This window comes from Propithecus coquereli, unplaced genomic scaffold, assembly GCF_000956105.1.
Source record: "Propithecus coquereli isolate 6110/MARCELLA unplaced genomic scaffold, Pcoq_1.0 Scaffold235, whole genome shotgun sequence".
Classification (NCBI taxonomy): Eukaryota; Metazoa; Chordata; class Mammalia; order Primates; family Indriidae; genus Propithecus; species Propithecus coquereli.
In genome coordinates this window covers 5517101-5535020 of record NW_012147897.1, presented here as the reverse complement: position 1 = coordinate 5535020, position 17920 = coordinate 5517101, and the positions used below count along the sequence as shown (strand labels likewise).

The window sequence follows — 17920 nt, the reverse complement described above, 5'->3', positions numbered from 1 at the left end:
ATGGAAAGATGAATTTGTGAAAGAGAAAGTTCCATAGGCAAAGGACAAAATAAGCAAGCTGAGGAAATCCAGTTCCCCCGGCTATGTGACGTGAGGGCCTGGCCCTGCAGCTCGGAGGAGGCGGCCCCAGCACGGGCCAGTGGTCAGAGGGCAAGGGGGTGCCTACAGGCCAGAGCCTGTCCGGAGGCCCGTTCAGTCTCCAGGTTGAGTTTCCTGGGATCAGGGAATACAGAGTGATCCTCCAGGGAGTCAAAGAGAGGTCCTGGGAGGGGTCAAGTCAACCACTTCACTGATAAGCCTTCACTTTAAGAAATCATCATACAAATTAATGTACTGAAATCACAGTCAGGCAACTGACATTATGAGGACTGTAAAATGGTCTCTAGAAACAGACATAGCCCATCTTGATGTCATTTATATAGAGCTTAAGTAACATCCTACAAGAAAACATGTAAAGAACAGGAAAGAGATGCCAGGAATGATACCTGGGGACCCCTTGGAGTGTCTGGACAGCACTTGAGACTTGGGAATAATAAACTGTTTATGCTGAAAACTAGGGGGAAAAAACCAAAAAAATTCTACCTTTGCCAGGGAAACTAGAGGAATAGCAATCTCACAGAGCCCAGCCCCAGAAAGAACTCGATATGGGAATTAAAACCCTGGTCAGAGAATGCTTTCAGAATTTTAAAACTAGACTTGGAAGGGAGCTAAAGGAAGTGTTAGACTCCTGAGGCCCATGACAGAATCTGAGAAACAAAGTCTTTGAAAGATACTGCTAAAACTGAACTACCATCAAATTTCTAATAAACTCTGACATGAACCAAACCATGGGGCTTTAGTCATTTGTTATTATATTTTAAAAGAAAAATGGACAGCTCTGCCACCATTTTCAGAAAGGCTGGAGGCCTTGGGCAGAAGTGCTTGAGTTACAGTTAGCTGCTATTTAATCACTGCTTAGTAAGAGATTGTGGGACTCTAAGGATGCCATCCAGGAAACCCTCTCTTCTGTGGTCCTCTGCACTACTAAAAAGGTGTAGTATAAAACTATATGCATATTAACAGAACATATTAACAAATTGATTTACTCCCTTATTCAAGTATATATTGAGTGTCTATTACAAACTAGGCACTGTGCTAGAATCTGGGGATACAATAATAATTGAAAAAAATCCATGGTTCGTGCTCTCATGGAACTTATTGTCTAGTGGGAGAAGACAGAATCAGACACATAAATGTAAAACAGCAACCTCTCACACGCTGTGCAGAAGTGGACATGGACTAATGCCTGCAATGGAGAATAGACTCAGAAAAGGCCAAGATTCAAAGGGCTAGTAAAGTTCCTCACCAGGTAAAGAATGGGTCGGTGGGTGAGAGTATCTTCCAGGCAGAAGGAACAACATATGGCAACAACTATGTCAAAAAGGAGAACAATATTTGAAGATCCCAAAGGTCAGCAAGTGAAGAGCTGTATGGTAGAAGATGAAGCTAGAGAGGGAAAAAAGTCTAGACCATGCAGAAGTCCATAGGCCATGTTTAGAATGTTTGTCTTTCTCTAAGTTGTTAAAGTGTTTTAGGCAAGGGTGTGTGTTTTGGGGGGTGTGAGAGGGAGAGAGAGAAAGAGAGAGGTTGAGATATATATTTTAGAAAGTGCACTCTGGCTGCAGTTGGAAAACAGACTGGAGGGGGCCCAGAGTGGATGCTGGGAGCCTGCAGGCTGTGCAGCAGTATAGGAGAGAGATGATGGAGGCTTGGACCAGAATGGAAATGTATAGATACAGACGAGTAGAGTGGGGAAAACTGGCAGGAGCTGCTAGGGTTAGATATAGGGGTGAGAGGGAAAAGGAGGAACCAAGGGTTATGCCAGGATTCCTGGTTAGTGTGAAAGAATGGAAAGACGTTTCATTTACTGAAAACAGAGCACACTGGAAAACCATGAGGCTTATGATGACTGGGATGGAAGATGGGTAGAAAAATAGGTGGGCATGTAGAATGTGCTGTGAAGACGTATAGGAAACAATCTGAATACAGGTCTGATATCACAACTTATCTACACTAAGGATAAAGTGAGAGAAAAGAGGGCCCAGGACTGAGCCTTTAGGAGATCCAGCCTTTTATGATGAAGTAGAGGAAGAGGAGCCTACAAATGAGATAAGGGGGAGTCAGAGAGGAATGAAGAAAACCAGGAGAAGGCTGGAGTAATGCGATTCCTTTTCTGGAACCACCGGATGCTAAATGATCCCTTGTGTAAAGCACTTTATTCTTAACATAGTTATAAGAGAGGCTGTACTGTGTAATAGTTAAAGCAGGGGTTCTAAAACTGCTCTGCCTGGGTTCAAATCTTAGCTCCTCCATTTGATGGCTGTGTCACATATAAAGTATTTTAATCCCTTGGTTCCTCAGTTTCCTCATTTGTAAGATGGGAGAGGAAAATGGGTCCTAATTCACGGGGTTGTTGTGTGGGTTAAATGTGTTAACTAAATAGTACATTCGAAGTGTACTGGAAGAGTGCCTGGTTTGTAGTAACAGTCATTTGATATTAGCTGTAATGATATTACATATTATATATTGCTATCCACTGACAGAAGAATCACTGAATAAACATGTAAAGTGATCTTTAACAAATCCAAAATTGAAACACAGAAATTATATGTAAATTTAGCTTAAACTCAAAGGTCATACTGAAGTAGCTAGTGATCATTTCTAATGCTGTAAACCCTTATCAGCTTTTGATGGGAAAAGACCATATTTCTAAGTTTTCCTGAAACTTAGCACAGTGCATTAGATTTAGAAGGATGTTTATCTACTGATACTTATTAGCATATGCTAAAGAATCCCTCCTGAAAAAACAGACTTTTTAGTACAGAATATCTAAGTAGCTTTTCTACTAATTGCCTCTCCTATTCATTTAAGTATGCCCATTTTCCAAAACTCAATTCAAGTCCTAACTCCTTATTAAACCTTCTTTAACCGTGCCAACCTAAAGTGATTTCTTTGAACCCTGAAACAGTACTTGCAATTATTATATACCATCCCACTGATGCTTAATATGATTACTTGGCATTTCAACACATATTTCAGTAGACGTTGCTGAAATCCACATTCACTGCCTAACAGATTACGAGGCTCTGCAAATAAAGAGATGTATGAAATAAAGTTCTTATCATTTAAGGAGTTCCCACTCTACTAGAGAAGACAGAGAGTAAGCCAATAATCAGAACACTATAGTGCTTTGTGTGGGAAGGACCTAGTCTTCTATTTCTTGAAATCCACTCCTCCACTTTCCAATGTAACTTAGTATAGAGCACACGATACTCAGTGAATGTATCTGTTTTACGTTTTATCTGTTTTGTGTTTAATTAGTTGCACTCAAAAGGAAAAAATTAGTTTTTTGGGGGGGGAGGATATGTGTTGAGAAATAATCAATTAATATTAAAAAAAAGAAAAAAGAACACTATGGGGTTACTTACAACACGGAAAACAAAACTGTCTAAATATACACCTATAGTACATTTAAATGATGAAAATACTACGTAGCCATTAAAATGATGCTAATAAGCTTTTAATGACATTGGTAAAATGCTTAAGATATGACATATAAAAAAGCGGTACACACAGCATTATGGACAGCGCTATCCAATACTGCAGCCACTAGGAACTGGCTGCTGGGACTTGAAATGTGGCTGGTCTGATTTGAGATGTGCTGTAAGTATAAACTAGATTCAGAAGGCTTAGCATGAAGAAAGGGAATATAAAATATTAATAATTTTAAAAAAGATTATATATCCAGAATATATATTCTGGATATATAATTTGGATTTTATTTAGGTTAAATAAAATATATTATTTAAATTAACTTATCTTGTATCTTTTTACCTTTTTTAATGTGGCTGTCAGGAAATTTAAATCTACATATGTGGCTCATACTATATTCATATTTCTATTGTATAGTGCTGGTATAGATGATAAGATCTGAATTAGATATGACTACATGGAAAACTGACTAATTTAATAGAGTTTTTTGTCCCTGAATTGTGGGGCTATTATTTCTCCCTCTTCTGCATATTTTTGCAACTTCCAAATTTTATTCATTGAGTATGTATTACTTCATAATCAAAAGGAGATAATAGAAATAAAGATGACACAAATAAAAACAAAGAGAAAAGAAATCTCAGTTTGGTTCAAAGGCTTGGTTGCTGGAGGTGGAGAAAAGCAGGGGATACTCAAGTGCCCTCTGCCACTGGTGAGGGTTAGCGCACAAAGGATGTTGGCCAGCTGTTCTCCATCCTGACTGGAGACAGAAAAAGGTGGAAATGGGTGTTAACCGCAGGAGGGGGTCTGTAAGTTAAATACAGGGAAGAATTTCCTGAAGTCAGGGTGTTTAAACTCTGGAATGAGTTATGGAAGAAGCCTGGTCCCCCAAGGTCTTTTAAAATACTACAGATACCCATATGCCTTGTGTGTTCCTGTCTAGAGGCAAGTAGATGACTTGTCGAGGTTCCTTCTAAAATAGCTATCTTAGAGTAAGTAAGACCAATAAAACTTTTTCATTCATTTTTGACTAGGCCTCACTTTTCATATTAGGGATGCTGGCCTGCAAGAAATACTCTCAAAGGCAAGCCTATCTGATGCAGCTACCTTAAATAGGCTCTTGAGACTTCAAAGACAACGTTATGTGATCTAAATTTAAAATCCAACGTCAGCTAGACATGTTTTTTAAGTCCCTCGAGGGTCACCTGTCAGAATTCAGTCTGAATTCAGCGTAAGCATGATGGAGAGGAAGGGAAGGGGGCAAATTTGTTTTTAAAAAGTCAGGATTTTTAAAGATTTTAATACCAGATGCTGCCTCATTTTCAAAGGTTTCAAATGGTTTGGCTTAAAAGCGGAACTATCATATCATTACTCTGATCTTACAGAAAGTAGATTGGCTTACTTATTCTAGATTCTCATTATTCTCAGTTTACTGAAAAAAAAAAATTCCTAAAATGTGCCAAAGTTCTTAGGTATTTTCTTTTTCTTCTACTTGTGTTTAAAGCTGTTGAACTTGATTGTTTCTATCTGCCAACATGGAAGACTAGATCAGAAATAGGTCAGCAGAAACACTAGTTGGATATTTTACCACTAAAATAACATGGCCTTACATAAAGCCACAAGTTGCTTCTTCCAACATTAAACACTGGTGTTTGTTAAACACTAAAGGAATCTGGGGTAATATTTCAGACACTGTTGAATGGCCAAGGATACTTCTCAGTGTTCTGTCCTTACCAAGGTCGCTGGTATTGATTCAATCTCTTTAAAAATGGCTTGCCTGGCCCTAACACATCAAATACGTCAGTCCAAAATTGTGCTCCTTCACTGCAGCCCAGTGTCTACTATAGTTGGGTCTCAGGCTCTGAGTACCAAACAGAGTGAACAATGCATAGAAATATTTTTACAAGTCATGTCCTTCAAAATATTTAATTTGTCTTATCTAATTTAAAATAATTTAGATCATAAACTAAACAACTGTCAACTAAGCAAAGGCAGTGCAAATCTTACGCTTTTGAATCTTCCTCAGTCCCTTGAATAATGCTATACGTACAGGAGTCACTTAATGAATTGTCAAATACATGAATAATACATAATAATACTTTGCATAGCTTTTTCTAGTTTATAAACCACTTTGACAGACATTGTCTCATATTTGCTCTATAAGACTATGCTTGGGAAATAGGGCTGGTGCTACTAACTCCATTTAAAAAACTGATACTCAAAACAATTTATGAAAATTAAGTGATAGAGCTAAAATTGGAACCCACATTTTCTGATTCCTAAATCTAGTGTTTCTTCCTTTGTATCACATTGCCTTATATGAATTAAGCCTCATAATCAGGAAAAATTAAACTTAGAATAGAAAATTTCATGAATAAAACGGGACAGATGTCTTTGACATCCTACCTTTATCATGTCTTGTTTGGAAAAAAGAATATGACATTCAAGGAAGACAAACACTATGGGCAAACATGTCTTAGGCCACTTATCCAACTCATGTGCTTCCTTCTTCAGTTTTCTTGTTTCTCAATCAATGGAGCTGAAATATACTATCATTCTTGTTTCTTTTGGTCTAAAAGTTCTTAAATTCTTCACAAAGTTTTATGACTCTTAGTCTCCTACCTCTCTGAGGTAAGCGGGATAGAATAAGCAACAGAGAATGCTTCCAGCAGAACTACTGCCTGAATTTGCAGTTATCTTTCCAGTGCTCTGGATCTGACTTTGGGGGTTTCCCTGTGGAAGGTAATAGGTGTTAGAATACAGGTGGCACGGAGCTAGGAGGGCTGGGGTAGGGCACAGATGGAACAGAATGCCTAGTAAGAGCACTGTGATATGGTGAAAAGAACACGGGATTAGGAGTTAGACGATCTGGGTTTCTGGTCCCTGTTCTATCACTTATTATGTGATCATGGCAAGTCATTTCTTGTTTCTGAGTCTCAGTTTTCTAATCTGTGAAATAGTGATCATTATTCTTGCCTGGCTTCCCTCACAGGGTTGTTGCAAGCCTAAATAAAAATATAGTTAGTTTTGCACCTAAGAGATTTTTATTACTCATAACTTTTAACTGTGGGTGAAGAGTTACCTAAGAAAGCAGGTACCAAGAAAAGTTTGTTGGCAAACAGATTTGTAGGGTACATATCTCTAAGGCTTCAGAAGGGTCTTATAAAGGACTTGGGGAAAGTTAGAGGGAGATAGTGAATATTTTGCACTATCAATGTTCAAGAGCACAAGCCATCATTTAAAGATGTGAACAAGAATCACATTCGATATCTATTTGTAAGAAGACTACAGATTTTAAAGGAAAAACAAAACACCTACAACAAAGAATGGATTTGATTTTTAAAACAGAGTAACTATGATTCATTTATTCATTACGTATTTATAATAATAGCTACCATTTATTAAGTATTACTAAGTGCCAGGTGGTATGCTAGATACTTACATATTTAATATCCATATGGCAACACTATCAGGTAGGCACTAATATCATTTTATAGATAAAGGAATTGAGGCAGACAGCTAAAATTTGCTTGAAGTCACAGAGACAGTAAGTGGTGGTGCTGGTATTCAAATTCATAGTTTATGTGCTTTCTACTTAACTGGGTCACTGTTTCTTAACCTACTCTGCCCTATACTCCAATCCTCACATGTCCAAATTCTTTGGCCTCAGGTCCACTCAAATATTATCTTCTTAGTGAAGGCTTGTCCACACCCCTCACACCAGGAAGTAAAGGGCTTCCTCTGAATGTTTGAAATAATTTATCTACCTTTCTTACAGCACTTTGTACTTTCTATTTTCTATTATATATATTTGTGTTCCCATTTCATTGCATTGATTAGTCTATAAGCTCCTTGAATGCAAGTTCAAGGAGATATTACATGACTAGAACAGGACAGATGGCTGTCCCTAATGCTTCCCTAATGCCAGGCTGGGACCACAGAGAGGAGAGAGATGTGGTCCCCAACCCCAAACTGCTCAAAAGCCTAGTGGGTAAGACCTGGAGGGAGAAGCTACTGAGGGAATACATACTTTTATTTGCCACTGTGCAGGCAGTGAGTGAATCAGTGAGGTAGGATATGACCTGGACCTTCAAGTGAGAGCACCATTTGGAGAGGGCAGAGGAAGAGGCAGGCTATTCTAGGTAGTGGGAACTTGTCAGAGTAAAGAACTGAGGTCAGAAATGAGTGTGTTATGTCTGGGGTCAGTGGAGGCAGGGTAGGAGAGTGATGGAGAGATGTAATTGAGACGTTGTCTCAGGACCCGGATACTGTGGCCCCATCACACAGTGCATTCACAGCAACCATAGCACATAATCACTTCAACTCAGTTCTAAACTTATCGTCTTACCGACAGCCATCAAGCAGCAGCTTGCGTGCACATTCTTCCCTGACCATAACTCAGCACTAGCATCAGCTGTGCATGTGCATGTTAGTTTGAGTCTGGGACCACTTTGTAGTCAGTAGTAAAAGAAATAAAAATGGGATGTTTAAATGGCATTCTGGTGACTTTTAATCAAAGTATTCAAGAGCACGGCCTCTGAGCTGAAATTCTGCTTTTCAAAATTGTGTTGCTTGGCAGTTACGACTGGGTTTGTGATCCTAGGATGAGAAAATGGGGGCTTTTTTTTGGAAAGAACTGGCATAAATCACTGAGAAGTGTGCCCTATGCAACTGTGTTCATGAGGAAAAAGGGGTTCATTTTATGATTAATCAGGTAGAGCCTTATGATACTAGTTAAGAATTCTGTAATGTGCAAAGAAAAAAAAATCACTTCATTAAAAGAATTTTTATCACAATCTTTTCTTGACAAAGTAAAACAAGCTGTCACATAACTTTGAAGCTTACCATAAGAAGGAATTCAGTGAATGCACTAACCCTCAGCCAGTCTGAAATCCTCGACACCAAAAGAACATACAGCAATCTGCTTCCACAAGGACCAGTCTGTGAATGGTAACAACTGCACAGAAAATGGAAGTGTTTTCTTTCACAAAGGATGTAAGAGCCTCCCTTAGGAATGTGAGTTTTTTTACCCTTTGCCCTTAGGAGCACAGGCTTGGGAGGTAACTCCTCATTCCACAGTTGCTCTTGGAAATTCTCAGATTTCCTCTGAGGCTAAAAGTGCTTGTTCCGGCTTTGTTTAGCTTTGTGACTTCCAGCCTGGCTTTCTGCTGTGGCCTTTACTTGGAACCATTATGTAGCATTCATTTTGCTATACTCTGCATCTACCTTAGTAGCCTATTTTTAATTAGAGTACCATAAAGTGGGACATTGCTGTTCATTCAGTGTTAATGTGCTTGGCACAGCTGGCACAGAGGGGCACTACATAAATGAATGAGTTTGGAGCTTAATGGGTTTCGACATCGGTGCCAAGAGACCTAGATTCTAGTTTAATTGCTACAGGTTCATGGGTCAACCATGCCTGGAAAGTCATTTAATTTCTCTGTACCTTAGAACTGAGAGTTGCTGGAAATCAGAGTGTTTTAGGAGGGGAAAGGCAGTTACGTTGCAATGAAGAAGCATTTCTATGTTAATATTTTTGCTAAATTGTCTAAAGAGATCTCAGAAGAAAGGGACCTGATCTCTAAAGTTCCAGTAATTTGTTGTGATTTGTTTCTTGTTCTAAGTCATTTTTTTTTCTAATATTGTATTTGTAATTTTGTATTCTTTTCCTTAAAAAGGACTGCCAAAGAACCACAAAACCCAGATTCTCCTCATTCCTAAAATAAATCTGCATTCCAGCCAAGGTGGTCTATTCTTTGCCAATAAAGCTGCTGTGTCTTTTTTTAAACTATTCCCTCTGTAAGAGGAGATGAGTGAGGATGGTGGTAGGAGAGAAGGAGCAGGGAGAGTACATTGTAGACAGAGGGAACAGTGAGTGTGGTGACTCAGACAGGAAAGAGCTTGTTCACATAACTAAACAGAGGCCAGTAGAGCAACAGTACAGGAGACTGGAGGGGGAGTGATATCAGATGAGCCAGGGGACAGGGAGACCATGGAAGACAACTTGGATTTTATTCAAGCCAGCAAAGCTGGAGAGTGATTAAGATATAGCTAAAATTAACAAAGATCACTCATTATGGAGAATGAAGAGTGGCAGGACACGAGTGAAATCAGGGAGACAAATTATACTGGTACAGCTGTCTGGGTAAGAAAAAGTGGTGGCTTGGACTAGGGTGGCAATATTAGAGGTGGTGAGAAGTGGTCAGATTGATACATATTTTGCAGGTAGTGATGACAGGGTTTGCTGATGAATTAGATTAGATCTGGTGGAAATGAAGAAGGAAGTCAAGGATGATTCCCTGGTTTGAGCAACTGGGTAGACAGGGTGCCATTTGCTGAGAGGAAGAAGGTAAGTGGGAGGACAGTGTTAGATTACGTTGAGGCTGAGGTACCTGTGATACTCTGAAGGGTGGTGTCAGGTAGGTCTCTGGCTATCCAGAGTCTTCAGGAGAGGTTTATGCTGAAAACCAAACTTTGGGAATCATAAGCATATAGATGGTTTTCAAAACTACAGGAATGAATAAGAACACACAAGAAGGGAGTTGAGAGAGAAAGAGAGGAGGACCAAAGTGGGACCATGGTGAGCTCTAATATTTTGAGAGTAGGTAGAAGGGGAAGAATATGCAAAACAGAAAAAGAGCAGCCAGAGGAGAAAGCCAGGAGAAAGTAGTACTGTGGAAAGTTTCAAGACAGTAGGAAAGGCCAGCAAGGCAAATGCCACTGACATGCTGAGCAGGATAAGGATAGAAAAGTGACCTTTGGGCTTGGGTGTATGTTTAGAATTCAATAGACACCTAGCTAGAAAAAGGGAATTTGAGTATACCCATAGAACTAAAAATCAGACTGGAGAGAGTTAATGAGGAATTGGAAAAACATATATAGACCAATAATCATTACAGAAATTAAATCAGTAGTTAAAAATCTGCATTTTCCCCCTCAACACCAACATTAAAAAAAAGTAGGTTTTGCTAAGTTCTATCAGATCTTCAAGATATAAATAATTCCTATCTTATATAAACTATTCCAGAGAACAGAAAAGAAGGGAAAGATCCTCAGTGTATTTTATGAGGCTGTTACAACCTCAGCATGTTTGGTCATGTTATAACCAAAATCAGAGAAGGTTTTAACAAGGAAAAAAATTATAGGCCAGTCTCATTTCAATTCGTAGATGTAAACATACTAAAAAATTAGCAAATCAATTCAATAATGCAGGAAAAAGTAATACATGACTTAAGTAAAGTGTATCCTAGGAGGCAAAGATGGTTTAACATTAGAAAATGTATTAATAATTAATATGTTAACATGTTAAAGGAGAAAAAATATAGTATTCTATCAGTAGATTCAGAATAAGCATTTGGTAAATTCCAAACACACACATTCATGATTAAAGAAGACTCTTAGTGAGCTGGAAATAGAAACAATTTTTCTTTTGCTGATGAAGGATATCTACCCAAACCTGAAAAAAACATAACACTTAATGGTGAAAAGTTGGAAGCATTCTCTTTCAAGTCAGGAATAAGAAAAGGATACCCACTATCACTGCTCCTATGCCATAATAAAACATAATAAGAAAAAGTAATATAATAAAAATAGAAACAACACCATCATTCACTAAAAAAATTAAAACAGCAAGCAAAACTGTAAGGCACTAGGACTAAGTATACCCAATAAAAAATGCATAAGACCTTTATGAAGAAAATTATAAAACTTCAAAGGTAGAAAATAAATAAACAGATACCATGTTCAAAGGTAGGAAGACTCAGTATCATAAAGCTGTCAAATCACTCAAATAAGATTCACAAGTCAAGAAAAGCCAGCAGTTTTGAAAAAGAACATGAAGTAGGAGCTTCTCCCTACCAGATAGCAACATCTTCCTTTCCCCTTCCTATGAAGGAATATGGCTAAGGAGTAACACTCTTGGCTCTCTGCATCCTCTCACTCTCTCTCAGAGGAGAAGGGACTTTTCTGATTGGTGGATTTATAGGGCAAAATAGAAGCTGGGTATTTCTGGCTCAGCCCTATCTGGGTTTCTGCAGGAGTCATCTGATCAGTATCTGCCAATGTAGCGAGGGCCTGCCTCTTCAGGGACAAACAGCCTGTGGTTCGCCAGTGACACTGCGATTATGAGGGTAAGTTCGATTTTGAGTGGTATCTTTGCAAGCCCTTTTTATTACAGATCTTAAGCCAAGCAGCTTTATCAATAGTAAAACTGACATTTTGATTTGTATTGGTCTGTCTCTTTTATTCTCACTCTCAAATGGTTCCAAATGTCAGGGTGGAAGAGGGATGCTATTTATTGGGCCTCCCCAAACCTCAACAAAACTTATAGAAATTACATCTTATAATGTAAAATGTGATACTAGCCCAGGGATAGACAAATAAAACAATGGAGTAGAACAGGGAGCCTGGAAACAGATCCATGTATACAAAGGAACTTGGTATGTGAAACAGACGGCACTATCAATCAGTAGAGAAAAGACAGGCCCTTCAATAAATGATACAGGGACAATTTGCTATCCATACTGAGCAAGATTCACTTAGTGATTAATCATGTAGTGTTGTGGGTTGCTTCTTTTTTCACTATTTTAGGTTATTTACCATTTGTGTTAGAAAACTTTTCATGAATTATAGGCCTTGTTTCCAACTAGACCACAAACCCCTTGAGAGCACAGCTTGAGCCTTATACTTCTTGTTACCCTCCAGGAGTGCCTATCACAGGGCTTTACACAGAGAAACTGTTACATAAATGTCTGCTAGGTCACTTTTATTATTATTATTTTACACTAAAACTCAATTCCTCAAGGCATCCAGGTCCATATCAACACCCAGCTTTGGTAATTATTTTGATATTTTGAGTAGAATTCTTTAAACAATTGTGTATCTGCTTAACAGGAAAGTCCCATCTAAGATTAGATCTAATTAGATCTAATCTTAGACTTCTTGAACTTGCCATTTTGAGGATCATATGGGACAAAAATCAAAACAAAGTAAAGATTGACCATAGATATCACTTTCTTATTATCTTCAAGGCCCATCCTTAGGGCACAGAAGAAAATGAAACCAGTATTGTTTCGATACTTCCCTCCCCACAAGCAGTTTTTCCATCTAACATCTAATTTCATCCTCACAACAAACAGGTGAGATGAGCTGGGCAGGGATTATGGATAAGGAAATCAAATTTCAGAGAAGCAGGACTTCAAATCCACACAGTTCATCAGAAAAGACCTGGGATCAGAAGCCAGTGCTCTTCACAACAGATCGTTCCTGCCCTCCTCACTCCCTGTAACTCTAAAAGCTTGCTTCCCATTCATGTGATTTTGTAAGTGATTGCTCATCACTCAAGGATTCAAAATTCAAGAATTACTAAATGGCTAGGCCAACAGACTTCCATTTATTTATTAATAAGTCAAGTGAATCAATCTAATGCCTTCTTTGTATCAGATTTCTCCTCCCCTTCTCTTTTTAAAAGGATCGTGTCTATCCCGACAAAGCACTTTAAACAGCAGCTTGTCCTCATGGTACAACAAGCACTGACATCAAATGTAAGAAACATCTCAGAATGTATCCCCTGGTCTCAGACTAGGTCTTAACAACCTGACCTACTCTTTGTCTGCTTTCCTCCTCCCTTGTCTGGATAGTCAATGATCTTGATGCTCATTCTATCTGCTTGGTCTTTGGAGAAGTCCTAGGGGCACCATGTCTCTCTTCCCTCAATCATATTGGCTGTCCTGCAGTCTGTCTCAGCAATGCACTCAAGGATTCTCTGCCATGCCAACTTCCCAATGTTTAAAGAATACACCTAAGCCCTCCTCCCTCTAAGGGTGCTTCATCCTCCTTAGCCAGACTGGAGCTTAGCTCTACCCAACTATGATGGTTGCCTTTTCTTTTCTTTAGATATCTTATTACAGAAGAAAACCCAGAGACAGGTATGGAGCAACATGGAAGTCAGGAAAGATTTTCAGGATCATGATCCACATTACAGTTTCTGGTTATCAGAGATACGGGTACTCACCACCTGACCATTAGTCCATGCTCCATGAAGTTTTTCAGGTTAGGAAGGGTTTGCCTCAAGTCTGGAGTCCCTAGTCCATGTTGGTATCTTAGCTGCAAAGGCAAAAGAATAGAATTATAAGAAATTTTGGCAGATTATAGGCAATACTTCAGAAAAATGAAGCACTAACCAAGTTGATTTTTGAACTCCACAAAAGGAAATGTAAATGTATGATCTTGTTATCAACTACATTGTGTTGTTCATTTACTAGGTATTTGATGTATGGATGAGCGTGTGTATAAATATGCATATACATTTACCAGTTGAGATGGTATTTAAAGGTAGCCTCTTTTTTTTTTTTTTTTTTTTTTTGGTAGAGACAGGATCTCACTCTTGCTGAGGCTGGTCTTGAATACCCAGCCTCAAGCGATTCTCCTGCCTCGGCCTCCCAAAGTGCTAGGATTACAGGCGTGAACTACTGCACCCAGCTGTGGTAGCCCCTTCTACTGCTCCTTTGTCCCCTAAACTTGGAGAAGACTAGGAGTGACCAATTGTGGGATCAGGATATTTCAAAGACCCCTGTATCTACCCTGCTTTTCTACTCCTAGACCCTGGTAGGGTTTGCTAACACCACTTCTAAGGACATATACCATAAAACCAGTATCTCATTTTAGACACTGGCAGCTTCCCTTTCCTTCACTGGCCCTTCCCTTTATATACACAAGGGTAAGGACCATCTTGTACTCATCTCTGATTCCAACAGCATCTGGCATAGTGCTGGTGCTCAGTCAACGCTACTAAACAAATAAATAGCAAGTCACTTTTGACAGAGGCTGTATTCTATATTTCTCTTGAGTCTCTAACTTTCCTCTTCATCCAGAACCAGAGCACACAGCTGGAGACCTAGTAAAGAAAACCACTGGCTTGTGGGCGAGATTTGTCCTTTGACTTATTTCTGCCAGAGGCCAATTTTCTAAAATTAAGTGTCCTTCTGTGTACTTTGGATAACTTGCTGAATGGTTTTCACGTGTCTGTTTCTTCCCTCCTTTCACTCTATCTCTGATACCACCATTTGCTTCCTTAACACACCATCATGGAGAACAGAGGGAAGTATATGTGCACATTTATACACACGCATCCTCACATCAAACACACAGTCAGTGGACAACATGGCCCTGAAAAATGTGTTTTCCAAATGACGTAATATGTGTGAAGAAAGTTTATAAACTTTATAAACTGTATACTCATGTACAAATATGAAGGGGCATCAGTTCTTCAGCACTTAAATTTAAGAGTGGCGAAGTCAAACTTTCAAATGTTTTCCTCTCTTAAAAAATAAAACCACTATCAACAAAAAAAGGTAAATTTTTCTTTTGTTTGAATCTAGTATGCAACTGATTTTTCCCTGAGTGAGTGACACTTGACAGAGAAAGAGTTCACTCTCACTGATATTGAGCTTTTCAAGGAAAACTCCCAAACCTAAGTGGGTCTTGTGAATGGTCTAAATGAAAACACACAGAAAGTTTGGAAGTAGAAACATGCAATATTAAAACTAAAAGGTATCTTGAAAATTAAGCCAATCCTTTCCTTTTGTAGATGGAGAAACTGAAGCCCACAAAGGGGAAGTAAATTATCCAGGGCCACATGGTTCAATGGCAAAGATATTATTAGCCAGGGTCTCCTTTTCAGAAACCATGCTACCTTAACATCTACCCCAAAGTCTGAGAAGAAAATTGTTAACAGTACTTGAAAAGACAAAGGGAAAATATTCTTTTCCTTTTCCAAACCTAGCTTGGTGACCTAAATCACCTCCTGAGATTTGCTGACCTTGAATTATAAGATCTACCCCATATGAAATGACATCATTTCTTGTATTAATATAAATGCATTTTTTCCACATATTGATAAAAGCAAAATGGCTGATATCCCAATATGACATTCCTGAATTCATTGTTTCAATAAAAAAGTGAAATTGTTTACACATGGCATGGAAATTTCACCTGTGATTCATACTGAAAAATATTAAATATCAAAAAAACCATACTGAAATAACACCAAGCTATATGTCTTTGAGCCAGTACATAGACAATTGCCTGCCCCAGACTCCACACTGGAAGTTGGGTGTTGAATTCTTTTCAGAGACCACAATGAAAATTTCTCTCCAAGTCTGATTTCAACCAAAAAAGGAAAATGTGGAAATTTCAAGTCTCCACCCAGGTCTTAACCCTTCATTTGCTGCATAGGACTATTATTTTTTTAATCATAAAATCTTAGGCCAGGCGCAGTGGCTCATGCCTGTAATCCTAGCACTCTGGGAGGCCGAGGCGGGCGGATTGTTTGAGCTCAGGAGTTCAAGACCAGCCTGAGCAAGAGCGAGATCCCGTCTCTACCAAAAATAGAAAGAAATTAATTGGACAGCTAAAAGTATATAGAAAACATTAGCCGGGCATGGTGGCGCATGCCTGTAGTCCCAGCTACTTGGGAGGCTGAGGCAGTAGAATTGCTTGAGCCCAGGAGTCTGAGGTTGCTGTGAGCTGGGCTGACGCCACGGCACTCACTCTAGCCAGGGCAAAAAAGTGAGACTCTGTCTCAAAAAAAAAAAATCTTAGAATTTTACAGCTTAAAGAGATTCTGGGGATCATCTTTCCAACCTTCTTCCTTTTGTAAATGAAGAAACTAAGGGTCTGGAAGGCAAGTGTCCTGTCCAAAGTCACAGAGCTGATGAGGGACAAAGCCAAGGATAGACCCTCTTAATCATAGCTCCAAATTTTACCATATCACCTTTTAATTTTCTACACAGAGAACTAAAAAAGAAATGCATACATAATACATATTAATTTAATTTTTATTAATAAAGTACAGGTACTGTTGAACAAGTCTGACTACTATAACTTTTATAATGAAAAAATGGTTCTCTGCTCTTCCACGCAAACCACTTTTAGCTGTTTCTTCTTTACCTTCATAGTTCTAAATAATATGCTTATATTAATATTTCCTACCCCCTTCCTGTTTTAGATATCATCTACCATATTCCTACCATGAAAGATGAGAATTTAGCTCTCTTAAACCACTCCTCTCTCGCACATTTTATCACCTCTTCCATATATGATCTACTGGCTTTTTATTAAAGAACATGAGAACTTGACTCTCTACCCTCCCCCACACACTTCCCCTCTTCATCTTCTCAATATATTAAATATCACATTTTTTGTTAAATCAGTATTAGTGTTTACCTCTTTACACCTACATAAATGCTGTTTATGGCTGAGCTATGTAACGTACTATTCCTTTCTTGTATTTTGTTTGTTTTTCTGGAAGTGGTAACTCCTTTTTTTCTCTGCCTGTTGAGTTTTTCTATGTACCTATCACTAGATACTCCCTAAACTCTAACAAAATTGTAAAACTCTTCTCAATCTAATTAAATATACCATATAATCGATCGAGTTCATTTTTCCCTTAAAGATATATTATTATTTACTGAAGCCCCCTTTCTGCTCCAATCTGAACTGGCTGCTCGCTAGGCTTGCTGTACTATTTTCCTAGAATATCCCTTCACCAGCCTCCTAGAAATTTTATTTACTTCTCTCCTGTGTTGAAGCTGTTACTTCCTAGATCTCATGTCTTCTTCTTCTTCTTTTTTTTTTTTTTTTGAGACAGAGTCTCACTCTGTTGCCTGGGCTGGAGTGCCGTGGCATCAGTCTAGCTCACAGCAACCTCTCACTCCTGGGCTCAAGTGATCCTCCTGCCTCAGCCTCCCGAGTAGCTGGGACTACAGGCACGTGCCACCATGCCCGGATAATTTTTTCTATTTTTAGTTGTTTGGCTAATTTCTTTCTATTTATAGCAGAGACAGAGTCTCGCTCTTGCTCAGGCTGGTCTCGAACTCCTGAGCTCAAGCAAGCCTCCCACCTCGGCCTCCCAGAGTGCTAGGATTACAGGCGTGAGCCACCGCGCCCGGCCATCTTCTTCTTTCTTGATTTACTGCCTCATCTTGGTGGAGTGTATCCTATAATATCTTTCTAGGAAAGGGTAGCATGAGAGGTAACTTTTTTGACACCTTGAATATTTGAAAATATTTTTATTCTGTTCTCACACTTGAATGATAGCTTGCCTAGGTATAGAATTCAAGGCTGAAAATAATTTTCCTTAGATATTTCCAAGGTATTGCTTTACTGTCATTTAATTTTGCATATGGCAATTGAGAAACCTGATAAGATTCTGATTCCTGATCCTTTGTATGTGAGCTGATTCTTCTCTCCGGAATTTTTTAGAATTTTCTCCTTTAACCTTAGTATTCTGAAATTTCACAATGATAAGCCTTCTTTTGGGTCTCCTTTTATTCATTGGGCTGGGCACTTGGTGAGTCTTTTCAATATAAAAATGCTTAATTGCCTAATTCTG

At 38.8% G+C, this 17920-nt stretch overlaps 1 protein-coding gene across 1 annotated transcript in view; it reads right to left on the bottom strand.

The window, feature by feature from the left end:
* Positions 1–17920, bottom strand: part of UVRAG (UV radiation resistance associated) — a 286852-nt gene that overhangs the window by 9975 nt on the left and 258957 nt on the right. The window contains exon 14 of the mRNA XM_012645741.1: positions 13541–13632. Coding sequence (XP_012501195.1) covers positions 13541–13632 — 92 coding nt within the window. The remainder of the gene's footprint in view (positions 1–13540; positions 13633–17920) is intronic.